Source organism: Rhinoraja longicauda, chromosome 8 (genome assembly GCF_053455715.1).
Source record: "Rhinoraja longicauda isolate Sanriku21f chromosome 8, sRhiLon1.1, whole genome shotgun sequence".
Classification (NCBI taxonomy): Eukaryota; Metazoa; Chordata; class Chondrichthyes; order Rajiformes; family Arhynchobatidae; genus Rhinoraja; species Rhinoraja longicauda.
In genome coordinates, this window is record NC_135960.1 from 48795986 (window position 1) to 48822994 (window position 27009).

A 27009-nucleotide genomic window follows, 5' to 3' on the forward strand; every position below is an offset into this window, starting at 1 on the left:
CCTGTACACTAGTTCTATCCTACACACTAGGGATAATTTACAGATCCAATTAACTTACAAACCCACACGTCTTTGGGCGGCACGGTAGCGCAGCGGTAGAGTTGCTGCTTTACAGCGAATGCAGCGCCGGAGACTCAGGTTCGATCCTGACTACGGGTGCTGCACTGTAAGGAGTTTGTACGTTCTCCCCGTGACCTGCGTGGGTTTTCTCCGAGATCTTCGGTTTCCTCCCACACTCCAAAGACGTACAGGTATGTAGGTTAATTGGCTGGGTAAATGTAAAAAAAAATTTTGTCCCTAGTGGGTGTAGGATAGTGTTAATGTACGGGGATCACTGGGCGGCATGGACTTGGAGGGCCGAAAAGGCCTGTTTCCGGCTGTATATATATGATATGATATGATATATGTGGAAGGAAACCGGAGCACCCGGAGAAAACCCACGGGGTCACAGGGAGATCGCGGAAAGCCCATGCGGACAGCACAAGGTCAGGATCGAACCCGGGTCATTGACGCTTTCAGCCAGCAACTCTACTGCTGTTTATGCAGGGAATGGAAGGATGTGGATCATGTGCAGGCAGGTGAGAGTTGGTCTTGGTATCATGTTTGGCACGGACATTGAGAGCTGTAGGGCTTCTTCTTGTGCTGTACTGTTCTATGTTCTATGAAACACAGAGTACAGGTACATGGTTGGTGCAGAGTTTATAAGTCGGCTGAAATATTTATTGTTTAAAATATGTTTGAAATAAATAAATAAAATGGAAGGGGGTCACAGGAACTCTGTTTTTGGTTTAGTTTAGTTTTGTTTAGAGATACAGTGTGGAAACAGGTCCTTTCTCCCACCGACTGAAGAAGGGTCTCGACCCGAAACGTCACCCATTCCCTCTCCCCTAGATGCTGCCTGACCTGCTGAGTTACTCCAGCATTTTGTAATACCTTCAATTTGTACCAGCATCTGCAGTTAATTTCCTTCACACTAGTAATTTGATATCCCGCTTTCGCATCCAATCTCTACACACTAAAGGCAACTTACAGAAGTCAATTAACAACAAACCTGCACATGTTTGGGATGTGGGTGGAAACGGGACTACACGGTCACAGAGGGAACGTGCAAACTCCACACAGACAGCACTCAAGGTCAGGATCTAACCGGGGTCTTTGGCTCTATGTGGCAGCAGCTCTACCAGCTGTGCCACTTTGCCACCCTGTGGGATATTAACTGATAGCTCCCAGGATGTGCAGGCTTAGCGCTTCCTTGAAGCCTGTTTGCTGTGTTATGAATAACAATAATTTCCCCAACAGGAACTGCAGATTCTGGTTTACACCGAAGATAGACACAAAATGCTGGAATAACTCAGCGGGACAGGCAGCCTCTCTGGATAGGAGGATGGGTGACGTTTCAGGTCGAGACCCTTCTTCAGACTCAGTTCCTTATCTCTGTGTCTCCCTCAACTAAGGTGTGAACACGAGACATCAAAAGAGATGGGTATTAAAGGAAGAAGATAAAGAACTCACCAGTCACTGTTAACTCCACTGTCACCCGTTGAGCCCCAGCGACATTGGCAGTTTCACAGGTAAACTTTCCCGCATCTTCTTTCTGCACTTCTTTAATGACTAAGCTAAAAGTTCCGCGTGAACTTTGTTCAGTAACGTACCGATCATCCTTTGGGACAAGCTGCCCGTTCTTGTACCAGCTGATGTGAGGCTCTGGGTGCCCCCTTACCTGAAAAGAACAACTGCTATTAACAATGATCATCAATAGTCTTGTGGAAAGCACAAAGGCTATGGGAAAGGAAGTCCTTTAATGCATTTATGGAGAGAATATAGAACAGTCGAGTACAGGATCCCTCCAGCCCACAATTTCTGTGCCAAACACGAGGCCAATGCTAACTCTTAGCTGTCTGCACTTAATCTATTCCCTGCATATTCACCTGCCTATCTAAAAGTCTCTTTTAAACTTTGCCTCTCTCATCTTAAAGCTATGCCCTCTTGTATATGATATTCCCATCCATGGGGCAAAGGATCTGACTGTCCACCCCTTTCATAATTGTATACACTTCTGTCAGGTCTCCCCTCAACCTCCGGCATTCCAGAGAAAACAATCCAAGTCTGTCCAAATATTCACTGTAGCCAATACTTCGTAATCCAGGCATCATGCTGGTAAACCTCCCCTGCAATCTTCCCAAAGCCTCCACATCCTGTAATGGGGTGACCAGAACTGCATGCAATACTCCAAATGCAGCCTAACCATAGTCCTATAAAGCTGCACCATGACTTCCTAACTCTTACAATCAATGTCCCGAAAGCAAGCATACCATATGCAAGATGGAAGATGGGCAATAAAATTCTTAGGTCTATTGAAATCAGTAATAAAAGGAAGATTTTTAATCATACTCACTGCAGTTCAATGGGGAAAATTCCAAGTCACCTGTCATCCAGCAAGCACTCAGTAGCAGTCATTGATAACCACAGAAATTGCCCAGTGGTCAATGTCAATTATTTTATTTTCACAGCAAGTCATATTTTTAATAAGAGCCTAATTATTTATATATATTATATATATATTGAAGTAACTATGTAGACGTTAGTGTCACAAACATGGAAACTTATTATTTTTTTAAACTGCTTTATTTTCTTTTGAAAGTCAACATTATTATTTATAATTTCCTATGAAACTATAATTTTTAAATACACCCAGGAAATGTTGGAAATACCTAGCAGGTCAGGTAGCATTTGGGAAGAATGAGAGAGAATTAACTTCAGTTAAGGACCTTTCTTTGGAGCCAAGACAAATGAAACAATGATTTGGAGAACAATGATCTGGAGATGGCGCGGTCCAGTCCAGTCGCCGTCATGGTAGCTCTGCGGGAACTGTGCGTTTTAAACTGGTATGTTTACTTTAAAATTATCCCTAAGTGCTCTTGCGTGAGCTAGCACTTAGCATTAACCAATGTACGACCGGGAAACGCTCGTAAAATTAACCTCGAGCGCTACCGGAGCACTATTAAACAGAAAACTACTCACCGATATACCGATAGAGATCATCAAAGGAGCTCACCGCGGCAGCAGCAGTGGGAGCGCAGGTCAGTGGGAAAGTCGGAAAAAACACCGAGGGAAGCGAGGGGGGATTCGGAACAGGCTGAGAACCCAAGCCTTACGTCCACCTCTGCCCAGCATACTTCTGGCCAACGTCCAGTCCCTGGAGAACAAGCTGGATGACCTGAGGGCAAGGATCAGATTCCAGAGGGACATAAAGAACTGTAACATCCTTTGTCTGACTGAAACATGGCTGACCCCGCTGGTGCCTGACCAGGTGATCTGCCCATCCGAGTCCTTCACTGTTTTCCGGGCGGACAGAACGGAAGAATCCGGGAAATCCAAGGGCGGAGGAGTCTGCTTCTTGACCAATAATAACTGGTGTAATCCTGGGAATATTAAGACGCTTTCTCGTTCCTGCTCGCCGGACCTGGAACATCTAACTATCACATGCCGACCATTCTACCTACCCCGGGAGTTCAGCTCGGTGATCATCACAGCCGTCTATATCCCACCGCATGCGGACACCGACGTGGCACTGTCCACCCTACACGATGTGTTGTGTCAACACCAAAACAAGAACCCTGATGCGGCTGTGCTGGTGGCTGGAGACTTCAATAGGGGAAATCTCAAAAAGGTCATGCCCAACTTCTACCAACACATCACGTGTGTCACCAGGGGGGAAAGAACTTTGGACCACTGCTACACGCCGTTCAGGAAAGGCTACAAGGCCGTTTCTCTCCCTCCTTTTGGGAAATCTGACCACGCTGCCATTTTCCTGACAAACAACGGATAGTACGGGAAGCGACAGTGACGAGGGACGTAAAGCGGTGGGCTGACCATTCAGAGGCCATGCGGCAGGATGCACTGAGCGAAGTCGACTGGAACATGTTCCAAGCAAGTTCCAGAGACGTAAATGAGTTTGCGGAAGCGGTTACGGACTTCATTGCCACAATAGCCGATACCATCATCCCCACGGTAAGGGTCAGTATCTTCCCTAACCAAAAACCCTGGGTGGACAGGTCTATTCGCGTGGCCTTGAATGCTCGCACCGCTGCTTACAACTCCGGTCTGGCATCCGGCAACATGAACGACTACAAGGGAGAGTCCTACCGACTGCGAAGGGCAGTGAAGGATGCAAAAAGGAGGTACCGGGACAAGATGGAGTCACAGATGGAGCAGCAGGACACCAGGCGCCTTTGGCAGGGGCTACGGACTATAACTAGCTATAGGTCCAGCACCCCCTCAACCGGAAGTGCCGGCTCCTCCTTAGCTGATGACCTGAACTCTTTTTATGCACGGTTTGAGACAATAGACAATAGACAATAGACAATAGGTGCAGGAGTAGGCCATTCAGCCCTTCGAGCCAGCACCGCCATTCAATGCGATCATGGCTGATCACTATCAATCAGTACCCCGTTCCTGCCTTCTCCCCATACCCCCTCACTCCGCTATCCTTAAGAGCTCTATCCAGCTCTCTCTTGAAAGCATCCAACGAACTGGCCTCCACTGCCTTCTGAGGCAGAGAATTCCACACCTTCACCACCCTCTGACTGAAAAAGTTCTTCCTCATCTCCGTTCTAAATGGCCTACCCCTTATTCTCAAACTGTGGCCCCTTGTTCTGGACTCCCCCAACATTGGGAACATGTTATCTGCCTCTAATGTGTCCAATCCCCTAATTATCTTATATGTTTCAATAAGATCCCCCCTCATCCTTCTAAATTCCAGTGTATACAAGCCCAATCGCTCCAGCCTTTCAACATACGACAGTCCCGCCATTCCGGGAATTAATCTAGTGAACCTACGCTGCACACCCTCCATAGCAAGAATATCCTTCCTCAAATTTGGAGACCAAAACTGCACACAGTACTCCAGGTGCGGTCTCACCAGGGCCCGGTACAACTGTAGAAGGACCTCTTTGCTCCTATACTCAACTCCTCTTGTTACGAAGGCCAACATTCCATTGGCTTTCTTCACTGCCTGCTGAACCTGCATGCTTCCTTTCATTGACTGATGCACTAGGACACCCAGATCTCGTTGAACTCCCCCTCCTCCTAACTTGACACCATTCAGATAATAATCTGCCTTTCTATTCTTACTTCCAAAGTGAATAACCTCACACTTATCTACATTAAACGGGTAACACCACCAGCTCGCCGTCTAAAAACAGCACCGAAGGGGCGCTGGCTAACGAGGCTGGAGGGGGATCCACCGCCGGGGATGTGCACACATTCTCGGTGTCCGAGCATGAGGTGAGGTGGGCTCTGACGCGTGTGAACACGAGGAAAGCTGGAGGCCCAGATGGTATATCTGGGCGAGTACTAAAGTCTTGTGCTACTCAGCTTGCTCCAGTGCTCACCACAATATTCAACCTCTCCTTGGCAAAGTCCGTGGTCCCTGCATGCTTCAAAAGATCCATCATTGTACCGGTGCCAAAGAATGCCTCTCCAGCGTGTTTAAATGACTACCGACCGGTGGCCCTCACCTCGGTTGTCATGAAATGCTTTGAGAGGCCAGTCAAGAAGCACATCTGCGCCCTCCTTCCTCGCAACATGGACCCACTACAGTTCGCATACCGTCCGAACAGGTCCACGGATGATGCGGTCTCCCAGGTTCTACACACCGCTCTCTCTCATCTGGACAGCCAGGGGGGCTATGTGAGGATGCTGTTCATTGACTTTAGTTCAGCATTCAACACAATAGTCCCCAGCAGACTGGTTGAGAAGCTGCTGGAACTGGGGCTTAGCACCCTGTGTGCCTGGGTCCTGGACTTTCTCACTGTCAGGCCCCAAGTGGTCAGGATGGGGGAACACGCATCTAGCTCCCTCACCCTGAACATAGGATCCCCCCAGGGCTGCGTCCTTAGCCCCCTACTGTACTCCCTGTACACACATGACTGTGGGGCCAGGTTCAGCTCAAACTCCATCATCAAGTTTGCTGATGACACTGTGGTGGTGGGCCGGATCTCCAACAACGATGAGAAGGCCTACCGGGAGGAGGTGGCTGATCTGGCACTCTGGTGTCAGGTCAATAGCCTCCTCTTGAATGTCACTAAAACAAAGGAGCTGATTGTGGACTTCAGAAGGGCTAAACATCCAAGGACGTACACGCCACTGGAGATAAATGGGTCTATTGTGGATAGGGTGAGCAGTTTTAAATACTTGGGAGTCCGCATCGCAGAGGATCTGACGTGGGCAACGCACATTGCCGCACTGGTGGGTAAGGCTAAGTAGCGCCTTTACCACCTTAGACAACTGAGGAAATTCAGAGTGTCTCTGAGGATCCTTCATTGCTTCTACTCTGGGGCTGTAGAGAGCATCCTGTCCGGCAACATTACAGTCTGGTTTGGGAACAGCTCTGCCCAGGACAGGATGGCCCTGCAGAGAGTAGTGCGTTCGGCAGAACGCACCATGGGAACTACACTCGTCCCCCTGCAGGACCTATACATCAGGAGGTGCAGATCCAGAGCAAGCAAGATCATGAGGGACCCCTGCCACCCCAGTAACGGACTGTTCCAGATGCTACGATCAGGCAAACGCCTCCGCTGTCACGCTGTGAAAATGGAGAGGATGAGACGGAGCTTCTTCCCACAGGCCATCAGGACTGTCAACTTTTATAACCCCAGAGACTAAATTTTTGTCGACACTAATAGTAACTTATTAACTTTATTTATATGCTGTAACTGTAATTCTTTTTGTGCACAACCCGCAGGCATTGCCACTTTCATTTCACTGCACATCGTGTATGTGTATGTGACAAATAAATTTGACTTGACTTGACTTGATGGTTGGTGTGACTCAGTGAATTGTATGGTCTGTTTCCATGATATATCTCTAAACTGAGGAAGACAACAGGAGTGAAAGGGAGGGATATAGGTGGAAGGGGATGGGGTTGGGGAAGGGGTTAAAGAGGGGGCGGGATAATGGGAAAAATGGGTCAGGCGAAGGGGGAGACACAGGAAAGGGGAGTGTTACTTAAAATTGGAGAATTCAATGTTCATGTCGTTGGGTTGTAAGCATCCCAAGTCTTAAAGAAGACTTGTTTTTTCCTGGCCCTTTGCTCAATCTTCTCTCCAACGATCCTGACTTCCATGCAAGCATGCGTTTAATGGAGGCATGCCGGCAATTATGATGTGGCCGTGATTACTCAAAGCCACTCTATTGTGGCAGTGCAGTCGGGGAGAAAACACAGCAAGTTATTCCAGATCTAATATGAAACTAACAGATAAGCCTCAGGGAATTCAGAAGGAACAAAGCTGATTGACGAAACTCCAGGGATTTGCTCGATAGAAATATATCTACAAATGCAGAAAAACTACTTTAGAAATGCAATGGGTGATAATATATTTAGGAGTTAAATCCATCAGCATCCCCATTCATTAGATTTATTAGTTTATCCTCAAAAATAATTGCAATTAAAACATTGGCAATAGACGCTGAAAATCTTGTTTGAAAATTCAAAAATCTGTGCTGGGATGTACGAGTCTTGTGAGCAGAGAAAGAGACACTTGAAAAATATTTCATTATCTCAAACCCTTATTGGAGCAATCTGAAAGATGACTTACAAGTCAAGTTTTAATTTCACATTTTTCCAATTTCTAGCAAATAAATGTTTAGGTTTAGGTTTATTATTGCCATGTGCACCGAGATACAGTGAATGACTTTTGTTTGTGTGCTATCCAATCCAATGAGGGCGGCTTCGTGGCAGAAGGGCCTGTTTCTGCACTTTATCTCTAAATTAAACTAAACTAAGTCAGATAATAAACTAAATCTGCCTTACAGTACCAGTGACCTGGGTACAATCCCGCCTACGGATGCTGCCTCTATGGAGTTTGCACGTTCTCCCTGCGACTGAGTGGGGTTTTTCCGGGTGCTCCGGTTTCTTCCTACATTCCAATGACCTGCAGGTTTGTAGGTTAATTGGCTTCTGCAAATTGTCCCTTGTGTGTAGGACAGAACTATGGGTTATGGGTGTATGGGTTATTGCTGGTCAGTGCGGGCTTGGTGGGCCGAGAGAACTGTTTCCAAGCTGCATCTTTAAACTAAACTAAATTAAACACGTGCAGGTAGAGGAGATTAGTTTAACAGCAGCAGCATATTCGGCAAGGGCATTGTGGACCGAAGGGCCTGTTCCTGTGCTGTATTGTTAAACGCTCTACGTTTAGTATAGATTTGTTAGAAACATAGAAGAACAGGTGCAGGAATAGGCCATTCAGCCCTTCGAGCCAGAACCGCCATTCAATATGATCATGGCTGATCATCTAAAATCAGTACCCCGTTCCTGCTTTTTACCCATATCCCTTAATTCCTTTAGCCCTAAAGCTAAATCTAACTCTCTCTTGAAAACATCCAGTGAATTGGCCTCCACTGCCTTCTGTGGCAGAGAATTCCACAGATTCACAACTCTCTGGGTGAAGAAGTTTTTCCTCATCTCTGTCCTAAATGGCCTACCCCTTATTCTTAAACTGTGACCCCTGGTTCTGGACTCCCCCAACATCGGGAACAATTTTCCTGCATCTATTCCTGTTGCCATGGTGAGGGTAATTGTACGATTATAAAAGGTTAATAAGGCCATTCAGACTATCTTACATAGATATTGCACATATATATTGTATGTAAATACAAGGTCCATCTAGGGCGGCACGGTAGCGCACCGGTAGAGTTGCTGCTTTACAGCGAATGCAGCGCCGGAGACTCAGGTTCGATCCTGACTACGGGTGCTGCACTGTAAGGAGTTTGTACGTTCTCCCCGTGACCTGCGTGGGTTTTCTCCGAGATCTTCGGTTTCCTCCCACACTCCAAAGACGTACAGGTATGTAGGTTAATTGGCTGGGTAAATGTAAAAATTGTCCCTAGTGGGTGTAGGATAGTGTTAATGTACGGGGATCGCTGGGCGGCACGGACTTGGTGGGCCGAATAGGCCTGTTTCCGGCTGTATATATATGATATGATATGATATGATATGATATCTGTTCATAGGTAAAGAGTACTGTGGTATTCAAATGTGTCTTGAGCTCTCCATAAACCAGTGAGTGACCTTGTGCGTGAAATCTCCCGCTTCTTTTAATTCTGGATGTTGTTCCAAACTTCAACTCAATGCAATTTCTGGCTTTGCCACTAGATGACCTACTTATATTCCCCATGTGAAAACGTGGCTGATAATATATGTAAACAACCTGACTTCAGTCTGATTGCCCTTACCACATTACCATTTTTGCACAATTTTTGTCCCAGTTCTTAATTATTCAGAACTGACATCATGCACAGAAATACCTCCTCATTGTCAGACGCTCAAAATTGCTGAAAAACAACAGAAAATGAGCTTTTATCAAAAGACATTGGCTCCCCTCCCAGACAGCACGATCTGAAACATTACAGCAACTGAACTATTTTTCCTGCATTGCTCAAAAAACATTAGTACACAAATTCAATTTTTTAAAGCACCAATTGATCACAGATCTTCTGAAACGTCGCCCATTCCTTCTCTCCTGAGATGCTGCCTGACCTGCTGAGTTACTCCAGCATTTTGTGAACAGATATTCCCAGAGCGGTTAATTGAAAATATTCATATTCTTGGATTCTGCAACAGATTTGATGAAAATTAGATCCATTTCCAAGATGACCTCGTGTTATCATGTTGACTTTTACTTTTTATCCTGAACTTCTCCTTACAATAGCAGAAATATTGGGTATGTACATCCCCAAAGGTATATAATAGCTCAGAACTGCTCTTTAGTTGACAACCATTCTGTCAGCAACTAAAGAGTGGTCCTGAACTACTATCAATTGGAGACTGCTGGAGCTACTGCATTGGAAACCTCTGGACTATATTTAATCGGACTTTACTGGACGATTAAATTTTATGTCGATCCTTCCAGTTTTGGATCAGAAGACATAGGAGCGCAATTAGGCCATCGAGTCTACACTGCCAGTCGATCACGGCTGATCTATTTCTCCCTCTCAACCCATTCTCCCCGTAACCTTTGATGCCCTTCCTCATCATTACACTGCGTTTCTTCTTTCCTTACCTGACGCCTTTATGACTCCTCACTTCCAGCCTTTGTCACTATCAATAACACTGCTGCGCTGGTCAAGAAGGCACAGAAAGACTGTTCTACCTAAGAACACTGAAGAAGTCTGGTCTACCCCAACAGCTGCTGACGACCTTCTACCGCTGCACCATAGAGAGCATCCTAACGCATGGCATCCCTGTGTGGTACCTCAGCTGCACGGAGGCAGAAAGGAAAGCTCTACAGCGGGTAGTCCATAGAGCTCAGAGGGCCATCGGAACACAGCTACCAGACTTGGAGGGCATCTACAACACACGATGCCTCAGAAAAGTCACCAGCATCCACAAAGACTCTTCACACCCCTGCAACAGTCTGTTCAAACTCCTTCCATCGGGCAGACGATACAAGGCCTTCTACGCCCGCACCTCCAGACTCAGGAACAGCTTCATCCCCAGGGCCATAGCTGCTATGAACCGGTCCTGCTGAGCCGGATGGTCACAACGCATAGTGATCCAGCACAGATCAACTTGCACTTTATCCTGTCTAAAACTGTTAAAATTGTTTCGTTGGGTTGCTGTTGTCTAAATTAATTAAACTATTGCATCGTATGGGAGGCGCATTCCCAATCTCGTTGTACCCCTGGGTACAATGACAATAAAGATATATTGTATTGTATTGTATTGTATTGTATCTCCAAACATTGCCAATCACACCCCATCCCTCACCTGTATCCACCTATCACTCACCAGGATTTACCCCACCCACGTCTTTTTTCCAAGTTTCTCGCCCCTTCTACAATCAGTTTGAAGAAGGGTCCAGAACCTGAAACATCGTCTGTTCATTCCCTCCGCAGATGCTGCCTGATCCACTGAGTCCCTAATTGTAATCATGTATTGTCTTTCTGTTGACAGGTTAGCACACAACAAAACCTTTTCACTATCCCTCGGTTCCAGTATCTGCCGTCTCATCATTAGAAATAGGAACTATTGGATACACTCTTGAAGATGGGAGCGGAAATTTCCTGAATTCACTTGGAAATAAGAGATGGGCTTTCCTTGCCAGACATTGTCCCAATTCATTTTGGAAAAGAACTTCACGTGATTAAAAGTTCAGTAGCTTGTGTCCTTGCTGGGTGTAATTAGTAAAGATCCAGGCAAACTTTGGATGCACAGTGATGGATGGATTTGATGTGGAATAGCACTATTCAAAATGGGTTCAGTTTTGGTCGCCCTACTACAGGAAGGATGTGTAGGTCTGAAGAAGGGTCTCGACCCGAAACGTCACCCGTTCCTTCTCTCCTGAGATGCTTCCTGACCTGCTGAGTTAGTTCAGCATTTTGCATCTAACTACAGGAAGGATGTTGTCAGAGGCTGAGCTGCAGAGAATGTTGGAACAGGCTAGGACTATATTCCTCAGAGTGCAGGATGTTATGGGGGGGTCTTATAGAGGTGTATAAAATCATGAGGGAAATAGATAGGGTATATGCACAAAGTCTTTTATCCAGAGTCAGGGAATGAAGAACCAGAGGACATCGGGTTAAGGTGAGAGGGGCAAGATTTACTCAGAACCTGAGGGGAAACTTTTTCATTCAGAGGTTGGTGGGTATAAAGAGCGAGCTGCCAGAGGAGCTAGTTAAGGCAGGCATTATAACAGCATGGAGGAATATGGTCCAAACATGGGCAAATAAGGCATCTTGGTCGAAAAGAATGACTTGGGCCGAAGGGCCTTTTACCGTGCTATATGATTCTATGACTCTATGGCACGGAGAGAAGGTTAAATGCAATCCCCTTGACATAGAATGATTTGAGTTCTGGGAAATGTGGTTTTTATTCTGACAGTAAGTGTAAAGGTTTAATTTTAAGTGTAGGTATTAGATTTTTCACTTTCACATTTGAGAAAATGCCATCTCTCTCCTTGGTGAGGTCGGACACTGGACCAATGAGTTTACACTCGCTAACCCTTCTCAGTTATGACGTTTGAATCATGACTCTCCAAACTGACAGGAGCCGAGCCTGGTCACATCAACTGCCCAGTGTTACCAATGGAAGAAAAAAAAAATCTCACATTTACACACCATCTTATGTGCCCACGGGAAATGCCAATCTAATTGTGGGCAGCACATTAGAGCAGCAGTAGAGTAGCTGCCTTCCAACACCAGAGACCCGGGTTCCATCCTGACTACGGGAACTGTCCATTCTCCCTGTGACTGCGTGGGTTTTTCTCCGGGTGCTCCGGTTTCCTCCCGCACTCCACAGAAGTGCAGGTTTGCAGATTAATTGGCTTCAGTAAAATTGTAAATGGTCCCTATTGTAAAGGACAGTGATAGTGTACGGGGTGATTACTGGTTGGTGCGGACCCAGTTGCTGGAAAGGTCTGTTTCTGCACCGTATCTGTAAAGTCTAAAGTCTACTTTAACGAAACAATCAGTTTTCGGGTTTGGCAAAGTCACATTAACAATAAATAATCAATTATTTTGTGTCGTTGTTGAGGAATACATTTTTATTCCCATGGAGCTGGAAGGATGACTTCAACAATTGCCTCAAAGTATTTTACACACACCTAAAAGGATGATTAAAACAAACAGCACGGAAACAGAGCCATAGACCGAGTCCATGCCGACCATCGATCACCTGTTCGCAATAATTCTCTGTTATCCCATTTTCTCATCGACTCCCTGCACACCTGGGGCAATTTACAGAAGCCAATTAACCTTCAAACCTGCATATGGGAGGAAACCGGAGCATCCGGAGGAAACCCATGCGGTCACTGGGAGAATGTGCAATCTCCACTTTGACAGCACCCGAGGTCAGGATCGAATCCGAGTCGCTGCTGCTGTGAGGCAGCGGCTCTATTAGCAGCTCCACTATTGGGTTGCACAATTCACCTGCACAGCAGCTTGGTGGAGATCAGTGATGCGTTGGAAGCCCAGGGGTAAGGTTCCTGTCATCACATGGGAGACACCATCCAGGGTCTATACAGATGTGGTACAGTATTCATTTGATGGTTCAACTAATGCTCCTTGAAGTTGCTCAAGTGATCCAAACAAGAAAATAGCATTTACACTCACCACAGCACCATCTACTCAAAACCCATTGCCTCCACATCATGTCAAGGGATTTGGAATGCTGGCTATTTCTGCCTCAATAAGTCTTCTTCTTACCAAAGGCATCTGGGCATAAGTTTAGCAGAGATTAGAGAGGCGTGTTCCGTCCAAAGTGAATCATCTACCACTGACTGTACTCGTTCACTTGGGGGCAGTGAGCCACAAAGAGAAATCAGTAGCCAACTAAGAGAAGTCACATGGAACTACAAATGCTGGTTGCCAAAAAAAAAGACACAAAGTGCTCGAGTATCTCAGCGTGCCAGGCAGCATCACTGGAGAACATGGATAGGCGACGTCTATGGTCAGGTCAACTTCTTCAGGCTGATTGTAATAGGGGGAGAAAGCTGGAAAAGAGAGAAGGGGGGGGGGGATAAAGACTGGCGAGTGAAAGATGGTGTAGGTTACAGGGTGATTGCTGGTCGGCGCTTACTCGGTGGGCCGAAGGGCAGGTTTCCACGATGTATCTCCACAGTCTAAAGTAAAGTCGAAAGTGTAAACTAGCAGATCAGCTGATCCAAATCTGTCAGTAGGTTCGGATTCTCTAAGTTTACCTGCACAAGCAAAAAGCCATGGATTTGTTTGCTTTGAATACATAAAGGCAAACATTTATATTGTCAACTTTACCAGTATTTTCCAGGTAAAGATCCAGGCCATTGTTATTGGTGTGTTTTAGCAGAATATTTACAGCATTGTTCTGGTCTATCTTTCCCCCCATCATTTCAAATGGAATTTGACTGCAGAAGAATAATGGCATCAGTGTTGGTGATGTACAGGTAGGTTTGTGATTTTCAATATGTGTTCCCTAGTCTACAATTTTCTGCTTAATAGTTTTAAAGGGCAGAGAGGCTGTGCATAAAGGCAGGAAGCTCCAGTTACTGTACAGGTTTGAACGTCAGAAACAACTCTACAAAAACAGTGCCGACTCCCATTCTAAACAATCACCAAACAGGTACCAACGCATTGAGTTTCCTTCTATTTATGCACAAAGGAGTTCGTAGGCCAGCCATATATTCCTCTTGAGCAAAACGTACTAATACTGATTTATGGTTAAGCTGTTACAAATCCAAAGGACCAATTTAATAAATTATGAAATTCAACTGAATTCCAAATCATAATTTTTATTGGGTCTGAAAAAGGGTCCCGACCTGAAACGTCACCTACCCCTGTTCTCGAAAGATGTTGCCTCACCCACTGAGTTACTCCAGCACTTTGTGTCCTTTTATTTTATTGGATTTTTTGTGGCCATCAATTATTCTTTGATGCCTATAAATTTACAAGCACTTATAAATTAATAAGTTACAGGAGCAGAATTAGGCCATTTGACTCATCAAGTCTAATCCGCCATTCACTCATGGCTGATCTATCTTTCCCTCTCAACCCCACTCTCCTGCCTTCTCCCCATAACTCCTGACACCTGTACAAATGAAGAATATCAATCTCCACCTTAAAAATATCCTTTGACTCGGCCTCTACAGCCATCTGTGGCAATGAATTCCACAGATTCACCAACCTCTGACTAAAGAAATTCCTTATTTCCTTTCTAAAGGTACGTCCTTTTATTCTGAGGATATACCCTCTGGTCTGAGATACTTCCTCTAGTGGAAACATCTTCTCCACATCCACTATCCAGGCACTTATTGGCAACCAGAACTGTTTAAGAGCAACGGGGTCTATTCAGATGAATGAAAATGACACTACACCATTGATAGAGTCATGGAGTCATACAGCACAGGTACAGGCCCTTCAACCCAACCAAATGCCCCATCTAGGCTAGTCCCATTTGCCTGTGTTTGGCCCATATCCCTCTAAACCTTTCCTATCTATGTACCTGTCCTGGTGTCTTTTAAATGCTGTTATAGTGCCTGCCTCAACTATCCTGGCGGCTCGTTCCATATACCCAACACCCTCTGAGTGAAAACGTTACTGCTCAGGTTCATGTTAAATCTATCCCCTCTCACCTTAAACACATGTCCTCTTGTTCTTGATTGCATGACCTTGGGTAAAAGACTATGCATTCACTCTATCTATTGATTCATGATTCTGTACACCTCTACACCCCTCAGCCTGCACCCCAAGGAAGAAAGTCCTAGCCTGCTCAACCTCTTCTTGTAGCTCAGTCTCTCAAGTCCTAGCAACATCCTTGTAAATCATCTCCGCATTCTTTCCAGCTTCATGCCAACCTTCCTATAGCAAAACTGAACATAATACTCCAAACGTGGCTTCACGCACGTCCTATACAACTATAACATTACTTCCGAACTTCTATACGCAATACTCTGACTGATGAAGGCCAATGTACTGAAAGCCTTCTTGACCACCCTATCTACCTGTGACACCACTTTCAGGGAGCTGTATACCTGTAATCCTAGATCCCTCTAATCTAAACACTCTCCAGGGCCTATTACTCACTGTGAAGATCTAGCTCTGGTTTGTCTTCCCAAAATACTATACCTCACACTTATCTGCATTAAACCAAATTAACCATTCCTCTACCCACTTGCCCAGCCGATCATGAGCTTGCTGTAATTTTTGATAACTATCTTCGCTATCCACGATACACCCACTTTCGTATCATTCCATCAATGGGACATGAAGAACCAATCAAATTAGAGGTCACATTTCTTCATTTAATATGCTGACATTCTATCAAAACAAACCTTTATGGGACAATCAAAAGATGCTCAAATCACAAACAGTCTTAACATATAAAGAAAAGATCAGTTAAATTTACCAATGACCGACCCACACTTTTGTAAATGTTAATGGATTTTTTTAATGGAAGAAAGGAAGTAAAAGTAGAATAATTTAATGATAAACCTCAGTCAAAAGCACATTTGTTAAACTGTTTATAGACTTTCAGGATTTACTGCTGTGTTTTACATGCTGAACATATATCTCTTCCTGTGTATATCAGAGCACTTAACTTTCTATTCATCCTTATAAAGATGACAAGTGTGTCTAATCAAAACGCAGACAATATTATTCATGAAAAGACCATTAGAATTTACTCAAATGGTGGCACAGTGGTGCAGCAGTAGAGTTGCTGCCCTACAACGCCAGAGACCCCGGTTCGATCCTGATTACAGTTGCTGTCTGTACGTTCTCCCCGTGACCGTGTGGGTTTTCTCCGAATGCTCGGGTTTCCTCCCACATTCCAAAAGTTTGTAGGTTAATTGGTTTTGGTTAAGAATTGTAAATTGTCCCTAGTGTGGAGGATATTGCTAGTGTACGAGGTGATGGCTGGTCAGCTTGGGCTCAGTGGGCCGAAAGGCCTGTTTCCACACAGTATCTCTAAACTAAACTCAACAAAGAACTGGTTTAGATAACAATGGTCATTATTAAATGTTATTGTCACTATATGAATACGACATATTACAATTTTATAAAAGCTTAATCCACTCCTTCCAATTCATTATAATAAAAGACAAAAAAAATAAGGTGGCTTCCTTATGTTTGCTTGTATGGGGCTGCCTGTAACACCACATTTTAATTAAGACAACTAAAGTGTAGCACAGTGGCACAGGGGTAGAGTTGCTGCCTTGCAGCGCTAGAGACCCAGGTTCGATTATGACCACGGGTGCTGTCTTTGCGGAGTTTGTATGTTGTCGCCGTGACCGTGTGGGTTTCCTCAGGGTGCTCTGGTTTCCTCCCACATTCCAGAGACATTCAGGCTTGTAGGTTAATTGACTGATGTAAAATTGTCCCTGGGGTGTAGGATAGTGAGGGGTGGAGAGGGGGAAGGAGTTAAATGGAAACAGGGGACGCTGGGATGGTGGATGAGTGTACAAAGGAGGAGAAAGGAGTTGAGTGACTAGTGGTGGAGTGGGAGTTGGTGGGAGAAATGTGTGCACATTGGGGTGCAGCTGGGGTGTGGGCATTATTTGAATTTGGAGAATTCAATGGGTAGTTGGGTAGTTGGCTTATGCAAGTCGAATATGAGATGCTGTTCCTCCGGTTTGCATGTGGCCTCACTCTGGCAATGGAGGAGGCCCAGGATAGAATAGTCAGTATGGGAATGGGAAGGGGAGTTAAAATAGTTAACAACCAGGAGATCCAATAGGTCTTGGTGGACCATTCGGCGAAACGGTCACCAGATCTATGCTTGGACTTACTGACGTAATGGAGGCCTCAAATTTTGATGGAGTTTCCACAATACTGCAAAATCACTCTTCAACAAAAACAGGAAGTATTGAAGTAATCAGCAATTCATACAGCATCAATGAAGTTATTGTTATTCCCTTTATCATGGCTCTATACACTGTGGACTGCTCGAGTGTAATCATGTATAGTCTTTCCGCTGACTAACTTGCTTGCAACAAAAACTTTTCACTGTACCTTGGTACATGTGACAATAAACTAAACTAAATAGAATTAAGAAAATCTAAATAATAGTTCTGTTTCTCTGCCACAAGAGCACCTGGATAAAGTTTCACCATTATCTGCTTTAATTTTAGATTTTCACCACCGTACATATTGTAGAAACACAGAACTGCAGATGTTGATTTACAAAAAAAGATACAAAGTGCTGGAGTAACTCAGTGGGTCAGGCAACATCTCTGGAGAGCATAAATAATGATTCTGAAGCAGTGTCCTGAGCCAAAATGTCACCTGTCCATGTTCTCCAGAGATGCTGCCTGACCTGCTGAGTTACTTCAGCATTTTGTGTCTTCTTTTATCCAAAACATATTGTTTGTGTGAAACATATCTGTCCTGAATTGGTCACTCTCTAGATCATCACAGGTCAGAGCGTAACTTTAATAATTTAAAGGGCTGCACAGAGGCACAGCTGGTAGAGCTGCTGCCTCACCTCACCAGAGACCCCGGTTCAATCCTGTCCTCGGGTTCTGTCCGTGGGGAGTTTGCACATTCTCTTCTGTGACCACATTGGTTTCCTCCGGGTGATCCGGTTTCCTCCCACATCCCAAAGACATTGAGGTTAATTGACCTCTGTAAAATTGCCCCTAGTGTGTAGGGAGTGGATGAGAAAGTGGGATAGCTATGAACTAGTGTGAATGGGTGATCGATGGTCTTGATAGGCCCCAAGCCCTGTTTCCGTGCTGTACCTTTCAATCAGTTCAATCAAAACAATCTTTCTTACTGGTCTTTTTTATACCATAGTGAAGAGAACTCTGATTTAAGATTTATTAATGTTATAACAATGTCCCCTGCATTGTAAATTGACATTTTTCTTCATTGACTCGAGGCAAACACTTTGTCAGAAGGAAGAAAAAAAAGAGCAAATCTAAAAAAGCTGCACAAAGAAAATATTGTAGATGGAAGCATCCATAGAATTTTACTAAGTCGAAAATTCAAACCACATTTACAGGAACAGAAGTATTATTTTATTCTTTAGTGCATATCTCGGCTAAATTCAATAACTCCCAATGAAAGAGGCTGGGTTCAGAAGCTGGAATTATCCGAAAGATGTTAGGTGGAATGTGGATGCCATGCCAACTTCAGCGTTCACAGCGCTGCAATGTCTAGCCAGCACGAAGTGTGCTGTTGATCGAGTCACAGTCATACAGCCCTGTGGAAACAGGCCCTATGGCCCAACTTGACCACACCGACCAACATGCCCCATCTACAATAGTCCCACCTGTCTGTGTTTGGCCCATATCCATGTACCTGTCTAAATGTTTCTTAAAAGTTTAGATAGTACCTGCCTCAACTACCTCCTCTGACAGCTCATTTCATACACCCACAGATTTTTAAAAATTTCATTTCATTCTAAAATCCCATTTATTTATTTTTCCGGTCAGTACAATGCAACAGATTGACCATACAATTGCGAAAGTTAAATAGTACGAAATCGTTATATCAAAAATAAAACAATATAATCACACATGATATTCTCTGACTGAAAAAAAAGGTACAGGCAGAAGCCAAAGCTTATTGTGCCCCCCCTTAATACTTAACAAAGCATGACCCTAACTAGCCAAAATAGCAGTGAAACAAAACAATAAAACAAAATATAATTAAAAAATCACAACATCATAAGTCAGAAGCAGATAAACAAAACATAGAAAGAAACACAAATATAATCAAGAAACATAATTTCTGTCATGTCAGTCATTTCTCCGTGCTGATCACATATTTTGTATCTTTCAAATCTAATGTTTTTGATCATTTTCATGAATTTATACATATTACTACACTCTTTTAATTCATTGTTGCAGCTATTCCATAAATTGACTCCTTTAACAGTCACACTTCTATTTTTCACATTTGTTCCAAGCAAAATCCATAATAATGTTTTTTTATATTCACCGTAACAATATCCTTTCCACCAAATAAGAATATTCCTGTTGGATTTGCAAGTCAATCAGAATTTCCACTATAGCTGTTAGAGAATTTTCAATACTATTTGCTTTGGGCAGCGACAGCGACAGCGTGTTCGCCCGCCCCGGATCGGACTTATCATCGGCGGAGCCGGCCGTCTTCGAAGGCTGCGGGAGCGGCAGCGACGCGACGCGCCTTGGGCTTGGCCCGCTGTGGACCGTCCGGTGCGGCCTGCAACCACAACAACCTGACTGCGGGCGAGGACAGCAGGAGAAGGGAAAGACATTGTGGCCTTCCATCACAGTGAGGAGAGGACTGGAGGAGACTCACTGTGATGGATGTTTCTTTGATGGATGTTTCTTTTTTTTGTGTGTTTTTTTGGGGTTGGGTGGTTTGAGTGCCTGTTTGATGTTTTTATTGTTGGACTGTGTTTTTGGGGGTTTTAGGGTGTGTGATTTGAATGCCTATTTAATGCTTCTATTATTGGACTGTGTTTTGGGGGGTTTTTGGGGTTGGGTAATTTGGGTGCCTGTTTAGTGCTTTTATTGTTGGACTGTGGGTGATTGAATTAACATTTTGTTCAAGATGGCCGCGCCGTTGTGTTTGGCTGCCTGCCACTGTATGTTTCTTTTTTTTTTCCTAGTCAGATGGGCAGCACTTTGGTCAACGTGGGTTGTTTTTAAATGTGCTATACAAATAAATTGACTTGACTTGACTTGACTTAACAAAATTCTAAGTATCACATTACGGAATTTTGCTTGAGGCAAATTTTTAATTTGTGGGCATTAGAATTTTAATCACCCACAGTGATGTCACGATACATTTAATCCTCTTCCATTGCCTGACTTAGACCATTATATCCCAGCTAAATCCAGTGTCATGTTATGCAGTAAATAATTATATTGCCTGTCCCAAAAATGTGAAACATGCTGCTTTTTTATTGAACAATTTTTGCAATTCTGTTTAAATTAGCAGAGATGTTCCTCGATCTGCATTTATAAAGACCTGAATTGATGGGCAATAACGTACTAAATAAATGTGCGTCCCACAAAGGAATTATCTGAAGCTTTCTCTGAAACCATTTTGAATTTTCTCAGGCAGCATGTAAGTTGCTGCTAGATAAAGTGCATACAAGTCACATGCTGGAAGCTGAACTGCTAAGTCTTTCATTGTTAACTGCTGCAAACATCTGAGGTAATTGGAAAAGTCAAGTGTCTACATGCCCACAGTTAGAGAAGCCCACATGACAGAACACAAACAATGCTGGGACAGGTAAGTCAGAAAGTAATGTGGTGCAAACTCAATAATTTTCACAGCAATTATCCTATTCAGCCGTCATAATGTGTAGACTAATAAAAACAGGTTGGATATCTACTTACTCAGGCATTCAATACATAAATAATTAACCAAAGTGATAAGAAGTGTGAAGAAACTTAATTTTCAAAAAGTTTAATTAATTGTGGGAGGTGCTGAATGGTTATAGTATTCAGCTTTAGTTTTGTTTAGTTTATTTTTGTCACGTGTATTGAGGTATAGTGGAAAGCTTTTGTTGCTCCAAAGACGTACAGGTATGTAGGTTAATTGGCTGGGTAAATGTAAAAATTGTCCCTAGTGTGTGTAGGATAGTGTTAATGTACGGGGATCGCTGGGCGGCACGGACTTGGTGGGCCGAAAAGGCCTGTTTCCGGCTGTATGTGTATGGTATGGTATGGTATTTGCGTGCTAGCCGGTCAGCGGAAAAATTACACATAATTACAATTGAGGCCTCCACACATGCTAAAAGCTTTTCTTTGAGTACTAACCAATCAAAGAAAAGATTGTGCATGAATACAATCAAGCCATCCACAGTGCACAGATTAAGGATAAAGGGTACAACATTTAATGCAAGATTCAGCTTGTCCAGTTTGCTGCGTTTTATACTGACTTCTATAATTTAATGTGATCAGCGTCAACAATTCAGATTCTCGCCTTGATTTTTCCAAGAGCTTGCTTTATGCTCAGGATAGACATCAACGATATTTTTGGAAATTGCTAAAGTTTAGTACTCAGGAACACACTGCATTCATCTGAATGAATCTCTTCAAAGATGGAACAGTACAGCACAGGAACAGGCCCGATGGCCCACAATGTCGGTGTTGAACGTGATACCCAAGTAAGCTATTCTCCTTTGCCTGCACATGATACATATCCCTCCATTCCCCACATGTAATAATAATAATAATAATGCATTTTATTTATATAGCGCTTTTCATATACTCAAAGACTCTTTACAGAGATTTAGAGAACATAGGGAAATGAATAAATAGATAAATAAGTAAATAAGTAAACGAACAGAGAAAGGAGACAGAAGGTGAGGTGACCTTCAGTGGTTGAAGGCAGTACTGAACAGGTGAGACTTCAGCGATGTTTTGAATGTGGTGAGTGTGGAGGAGTCTCTAACGGTTTGGGGTAGTGAGTTCCATAGGGTGGGAGCAGCGATGGAGAAAGCCCTGTCCCCCCAGGATCTGAGTTTGGTCCGGATGTGGGGGGATAGGAGATTGGCAGCAGCAGAGCGGAGGGTGCAGGTGGGAGTGTGCCTGTGGAGGAGGTCGGTCAGGTAGGATGGGGCCAGGTTATGGAGGGCTTTGTAGGTTATGAGGAGGATTTTGTACTGGATTCTCTGGGGGATGGGGAGCCAGTGGAGTTTGTAATGTCCATGTGTTTATCTAAAAGTTTCTTAAACGCCATGGTGGTATCTACCTCCACCGCACCATTGGCAGAGCATTCCAGTGTGGGACCCACCAATAGACAATAGGTGCAGGAGTAGGCCATTCGGCCCCTCGAGCCAGCCGCCATTCAATGTGATCATGGCTGATCATTTTCCAAAGGAAAACCTGCCCCAACCCTCTCCTTTAAGCTTTGTTTCAATAATAGTTTAGCTTAGTTTAGTTTAGTGACACAACATGGAGAAGGGCCCTTCGGCCCACTGAGTCTGTGCCAACCAGCACCTGTACACTCGTTCTATCGTACACACCAGGGACAATTCACAGAACCCAATTAACCTACAAACTTGCATGTCTTTGGAATGTGGGAGGAAACCGGAGCACTTGGAGGAAATTCACGCAGTCACAGGGAGAATGTGCAAACTCCGCACAGACGATCAAACCTGGGTCTCTGGCGTTGTTAGGCAGCAACTCTACCGCTGCGCCACCGTGCCACCCTTCATTGAAATAGATAATTGACATCAGTACCTTTCCATCAAACCTGGCCGTTCCGTTGATGGGACTATGAGCATTCCTTGGAGGCAACGTGAAGACTGGCACTTCAGGGGGGCATGCGTCCACTTGAGGCCTTTCCAAAGTTAGACTTGTTTTGGAAATATGTGTGCTAGTGTTAGCAATCTTAACATCTCCCATGATCACTTATTCGATCTGATGATGAGAAGAAAATGCTAGTTAATATTTTCAATATAAACAAACTGAATAATAAACAAGAACATGTTTAGACACAAGGAACTGCAGATGCTGGTTTACTAAAAGAAAAGACACAAATGCTGGAGTAACTCAGCGGGTCAGGCAGCATCTCTGGAGGACATGGATGTGCGACATTTAGGATCAGGGCACTTCACAGCTAATTGGTGTTAACCTAAAATACCATAAAATACAACAGCATAATGGTGCAGGGCGGCACAGCAGGAGAGTTGGTGCCTGACAACGCCTGAGACCCGGGTTTGAACCTGACTACAGAGCTGCCTGTACGGAGTTTGTACGTTTTCTCTGTAACTGCGTCAGTTTCATCTGGGTGTTCCGGTTTCCTCCCATGCTCCACAAAATACAGGTTTGTATGTGCATTGGCTTCGGTAAAAATTGTAAATTGTCCCTTGTGGTCAGCATAGACTCAGTGAGCTGATGGACCTGTTTCCGTGCTGTATCTCTAAACTAAATTAAATTAAACCAATAGTGTTTCACATCTTTTCCTACTAAGGGTATAAACCTTTGTTCCTACCACTTTCATTTCCTACCAAGATGCACAACTGATCACATTTCATGCCACATTTCATCACAACCAACCACCCACACTTCAGTATAATCTCACAGTACTCATCTTAGTTCCTTCTGAAACCCTCAACCATAATCTTGGTGAATTTAACCCTCTAATATGCATGAACTCTCCTTTTTTTAACCCTCCATACACTGGGATTCTTCCAGAAAACTCTATCCTCATCCCAACTTTTAGCAAATTCCAATCACCTGGAACATTTGTGTTTCTGACCTGCACTGGTCCCTGGTTTAAACATTCTGATACTCCATAATCAAACTCTCCCAAACCCTAAAGCAGTTTGAGATTTCTGCATTTCTCCAATTTTGGCTCCTTCTGCAACACATCTTTATCTATCTGGAGATGCTTCTTTTATTCCCTCTCTCTCCTCTCCCCCCCCCCCCCCCCCCATACCTCATTCTTGCTCTTGCCCCTTCCCAGTCTCTTCTTATCTCTCACTCCCTCTCTCTATTTCCTGAATTCTATTTGCTTGACTTAACTGTTGGTCACTTTTCATAATTTCTTTTTTAAGACTCAATATCTATTTATTCAAACCACAAACTGCTGGAGGAACTCAGCGGGTCAGGCAGCAACTGGGGAGGGTTTGGACACGTGACGCTTCAGATCAGGACTTCAATCTGAAGAAGGGCACCTGCCCATTCCCTCCTCAGGTGCAACCTGACACACTGAGTACCTTCAGCACAAGATTCTAGCATCTGCAGTTTCTTGTATCTCTATCTATATTGTATTGTTTGACCACATGTCCCTAAAGATCCTTGAGCTTTTTCTAACAAAACGGAATAAATATTTTTGGTTATGATTGTGGTCACTCTAATAAGAATGAGAAACAATTTTTTTGCGCGTAATAAAGACAAAATGTGATGGAGTAACTCAGTGGGTCAGGCAACATGTCTGGAGAACATAGAAAGGTGACTTTTCGGATCGGGACTTCAGTCTGAAGAAGGGTACTGACCCCAAATGTCACCTGTCCATTCTCTCTCCAGATGCTGCCTGACCCACTGAGATCTTCCAGCACTTTGAATTTTGCTCAAGATACCAGCATCTGCAGTCTGTAAAGGGGGATCCTACCTATTCAAACGAGGTACAGTCCAAAAGAAAGAGACACAGCATCCAATGGAAGAGCAACAGAAAACTAGGAGGAACAGAGTGAGGGGGAAGGGAAGCTTGTTCTGCTGAATTTTGCAATTAAATGCACATAAGCTGATTAAATAACTTAAATCCAAGTCAGTGTGAAAGGTAGATATAACAGCAGGGATTAGAGGAATTGTCTCGTCCGTTTGATAAGTTCTTCAGTGTACATGCAATAATTTCTTACTCAAATATAACAGCACAGAATTCAAATATAATTTGATTATGTAAATTCAGTATGCAACTTGTATAAAAAAATAATACAATGTAGTTTAGGAAAGCAATAATCCAGTTCAAATAATGTTGGAAATTGCTCAAAGACTACTTGCCCTTATTAATTCCTCTTCTTACTAGGTACCTCAAGTTTGTAGACAACTTGTTTTTACTCCAGTTCAGAAGCAGTGGGAGATGTCTGACATTTGTTATTTTACTACAAACCCCATCCAACTTACTGTTTTGTGATGGAACACAATGAGTAATCCATTATATAGACATAATTTCCAAGTAATAATCTTTCGTTGTTTAGCTATTTGTTCCAAAAAGATTTGGCAACCATGCCTTGCACAGCAATGTTAGCCCATCCTCCATTCCTAAAGTTATAAGTAGAACAACAGAATATCTTGAAAAGCACTTAATAACTGGTTCTTTAAAAAAAAAAACTTTTAATTTGGATCCCAGTAACTCGACATCCAAAAGCCAACTCTTCGTTTATGTAATATAATCTGTTTTCCGTAGTGTTCGGGAAGACTTGTAGACACAATCTGCAAATCTGCCGGCAGGCTGCAGAAAACTAGGCCAAATTTCCATAATCCTTCTGTGACGGTTTGTCCTTGCCTTTTAGCCCAGTGTGAGACTGGTTGGTCACTGCACTGGAAGGAAGCAGCTCCCAGCCTGATACCTTAGGGATGCACGGTGGCACAGCGGTAGAGTTGCTGCCTTACAGCGCCAGAGACCTGGGTTCGAACCTGACCACCGGTGCTGTCTGCACAGTTAATACGTTCACCGTGTGACCACATGGGTTTTCTCTGGGTACTACAGTTTCCTCCCATATTCCAAAGATCTGCAGGCTTGTAGGCTACTTGACTTTGGTAAAATAAAATTGTAAATTGTCTCTTGTGTGTAGGATAGTGCCAATGTACGGGGATCGCTGGTCAGCACGGACTCGGTGGGGCAAAGGTCCTGTTTCCACACTATATCTCGAGAGTCTAAAGTCTAAAAAGTCACCCAAGATGCCCCATCTAAGCAAGTCCCATTTGCCCACATCCCTCTAAACCGTTCCGATCAATGTCCCTGTCAAAGTATCTTTTAAATTATGTTATAGTACCTGCCACAACTTCCTCCTCTGGTAGCTAGTTCCATGTACTCACCACTCTCTGAGTATAATTGCAGTTTTGGTCTCCAAATTTGAGGAAGGATATTCTTGCTATTGAGGGCGTGCAGCGTAGGTTTACTAGGTTAATTCCCGGAATGGCGGGACTGTCATATGTTGAAAAACTGGAGCGACTAGGCTTGTATACACTGGAATTTAGAAGGATGAGAGGGGATCTTATCGAAACGTATACGATTATTAAAGCGTTGAACACGTTAGAGGCAGGAAACATGTTCCCAATGTTGGAGTCCAGAACCAAGGGCCACAGTTTAAGAATAAGGGGTAGGCCATTTAGAACGGAGATGAGGAAAAACTTTTTCAGTCAGAGAGTTGTGAATCTGTGGAATTTGCCTCAGAAGGCAGCGGGAGCTAATTCTCTGAATGCATTCAAGAGAGAGCTAGATGGAGCTTTTAAGGATAGTGGAGTCAAGGGGTATGGGGAGAAGGCAGGAACAGGGTACTGATTGAGAATGATCAGCCATGATCACATTGAATGGTGGTGCTGGCTTGAAGGGCCGAATGGCCTACACCTGCACCTATTGTCTATTGTCTCAGGTTACTATTAAATCTTTCCCCCTCTCACCTTTAAAACCTCGGTGCAGGTTTGCAGGGTTGTGGACTATTAGAACTATGGCTTTTCTTGTGACGATGTGCACCAACCAGTATGGTGTATTGGCACCTCTAATTTTTTTTAATATTCCTTTAGTATTACAAATAAATTACTAAAGATTACAACATAAAATGTATTAATTAAGTTAGGGAGTCAGGCCCTTAAACAGCTCGGACAGCTTCTAGGATATCAATCCACCATTGGGACAAACAGCAAGGAATTATATGCACACCAGCATCTTTTGTTTAATTAGGAACGATCTTGCTACGATGTGAATATTAATTGCCATTGAGCATTAATTTATACTGATAGTAAATGTCATTCATACATTTGACCAAGATTATTTGGCAAAGAACCTCTTATTTTTCAGATATAAACTATGGAAAGAAAAATTGATGAATGAAATCTTATAATTTGTCAATAATGAATTCCAGAAAAA

General features: G+C 43.8%; 1 protein-coding gene across 1 annotated transcript in view; it reads right to left on the reverse strand.

Moving 5' to 3' along the window:
- Positions 1-27009, reverse strand: part of LOC144595939 (myosin light chain kinase, smooth muscle-like) — a 237239-nt gene that overhangs the window by 129803 nt on the left and 80427 nt on the right. Inside the window, exons 3-4 of the mRNA XM_078403888.1 lie at positions 22656-22835; positions 1513-1720 (exon numbers count right to left, since the gene is read on the reverse strand). Of these exons, the coding sequence (XP_078260014.1) occupies positions 1513-1720; positions 22656-22820 (373 nt within the window). The 5' untranslated portion in view covers positions 22821-22835. The remainder of the gene's footprint in view (positions 1-1512; positions 1721-22655; positions 22836-27009) is intronic.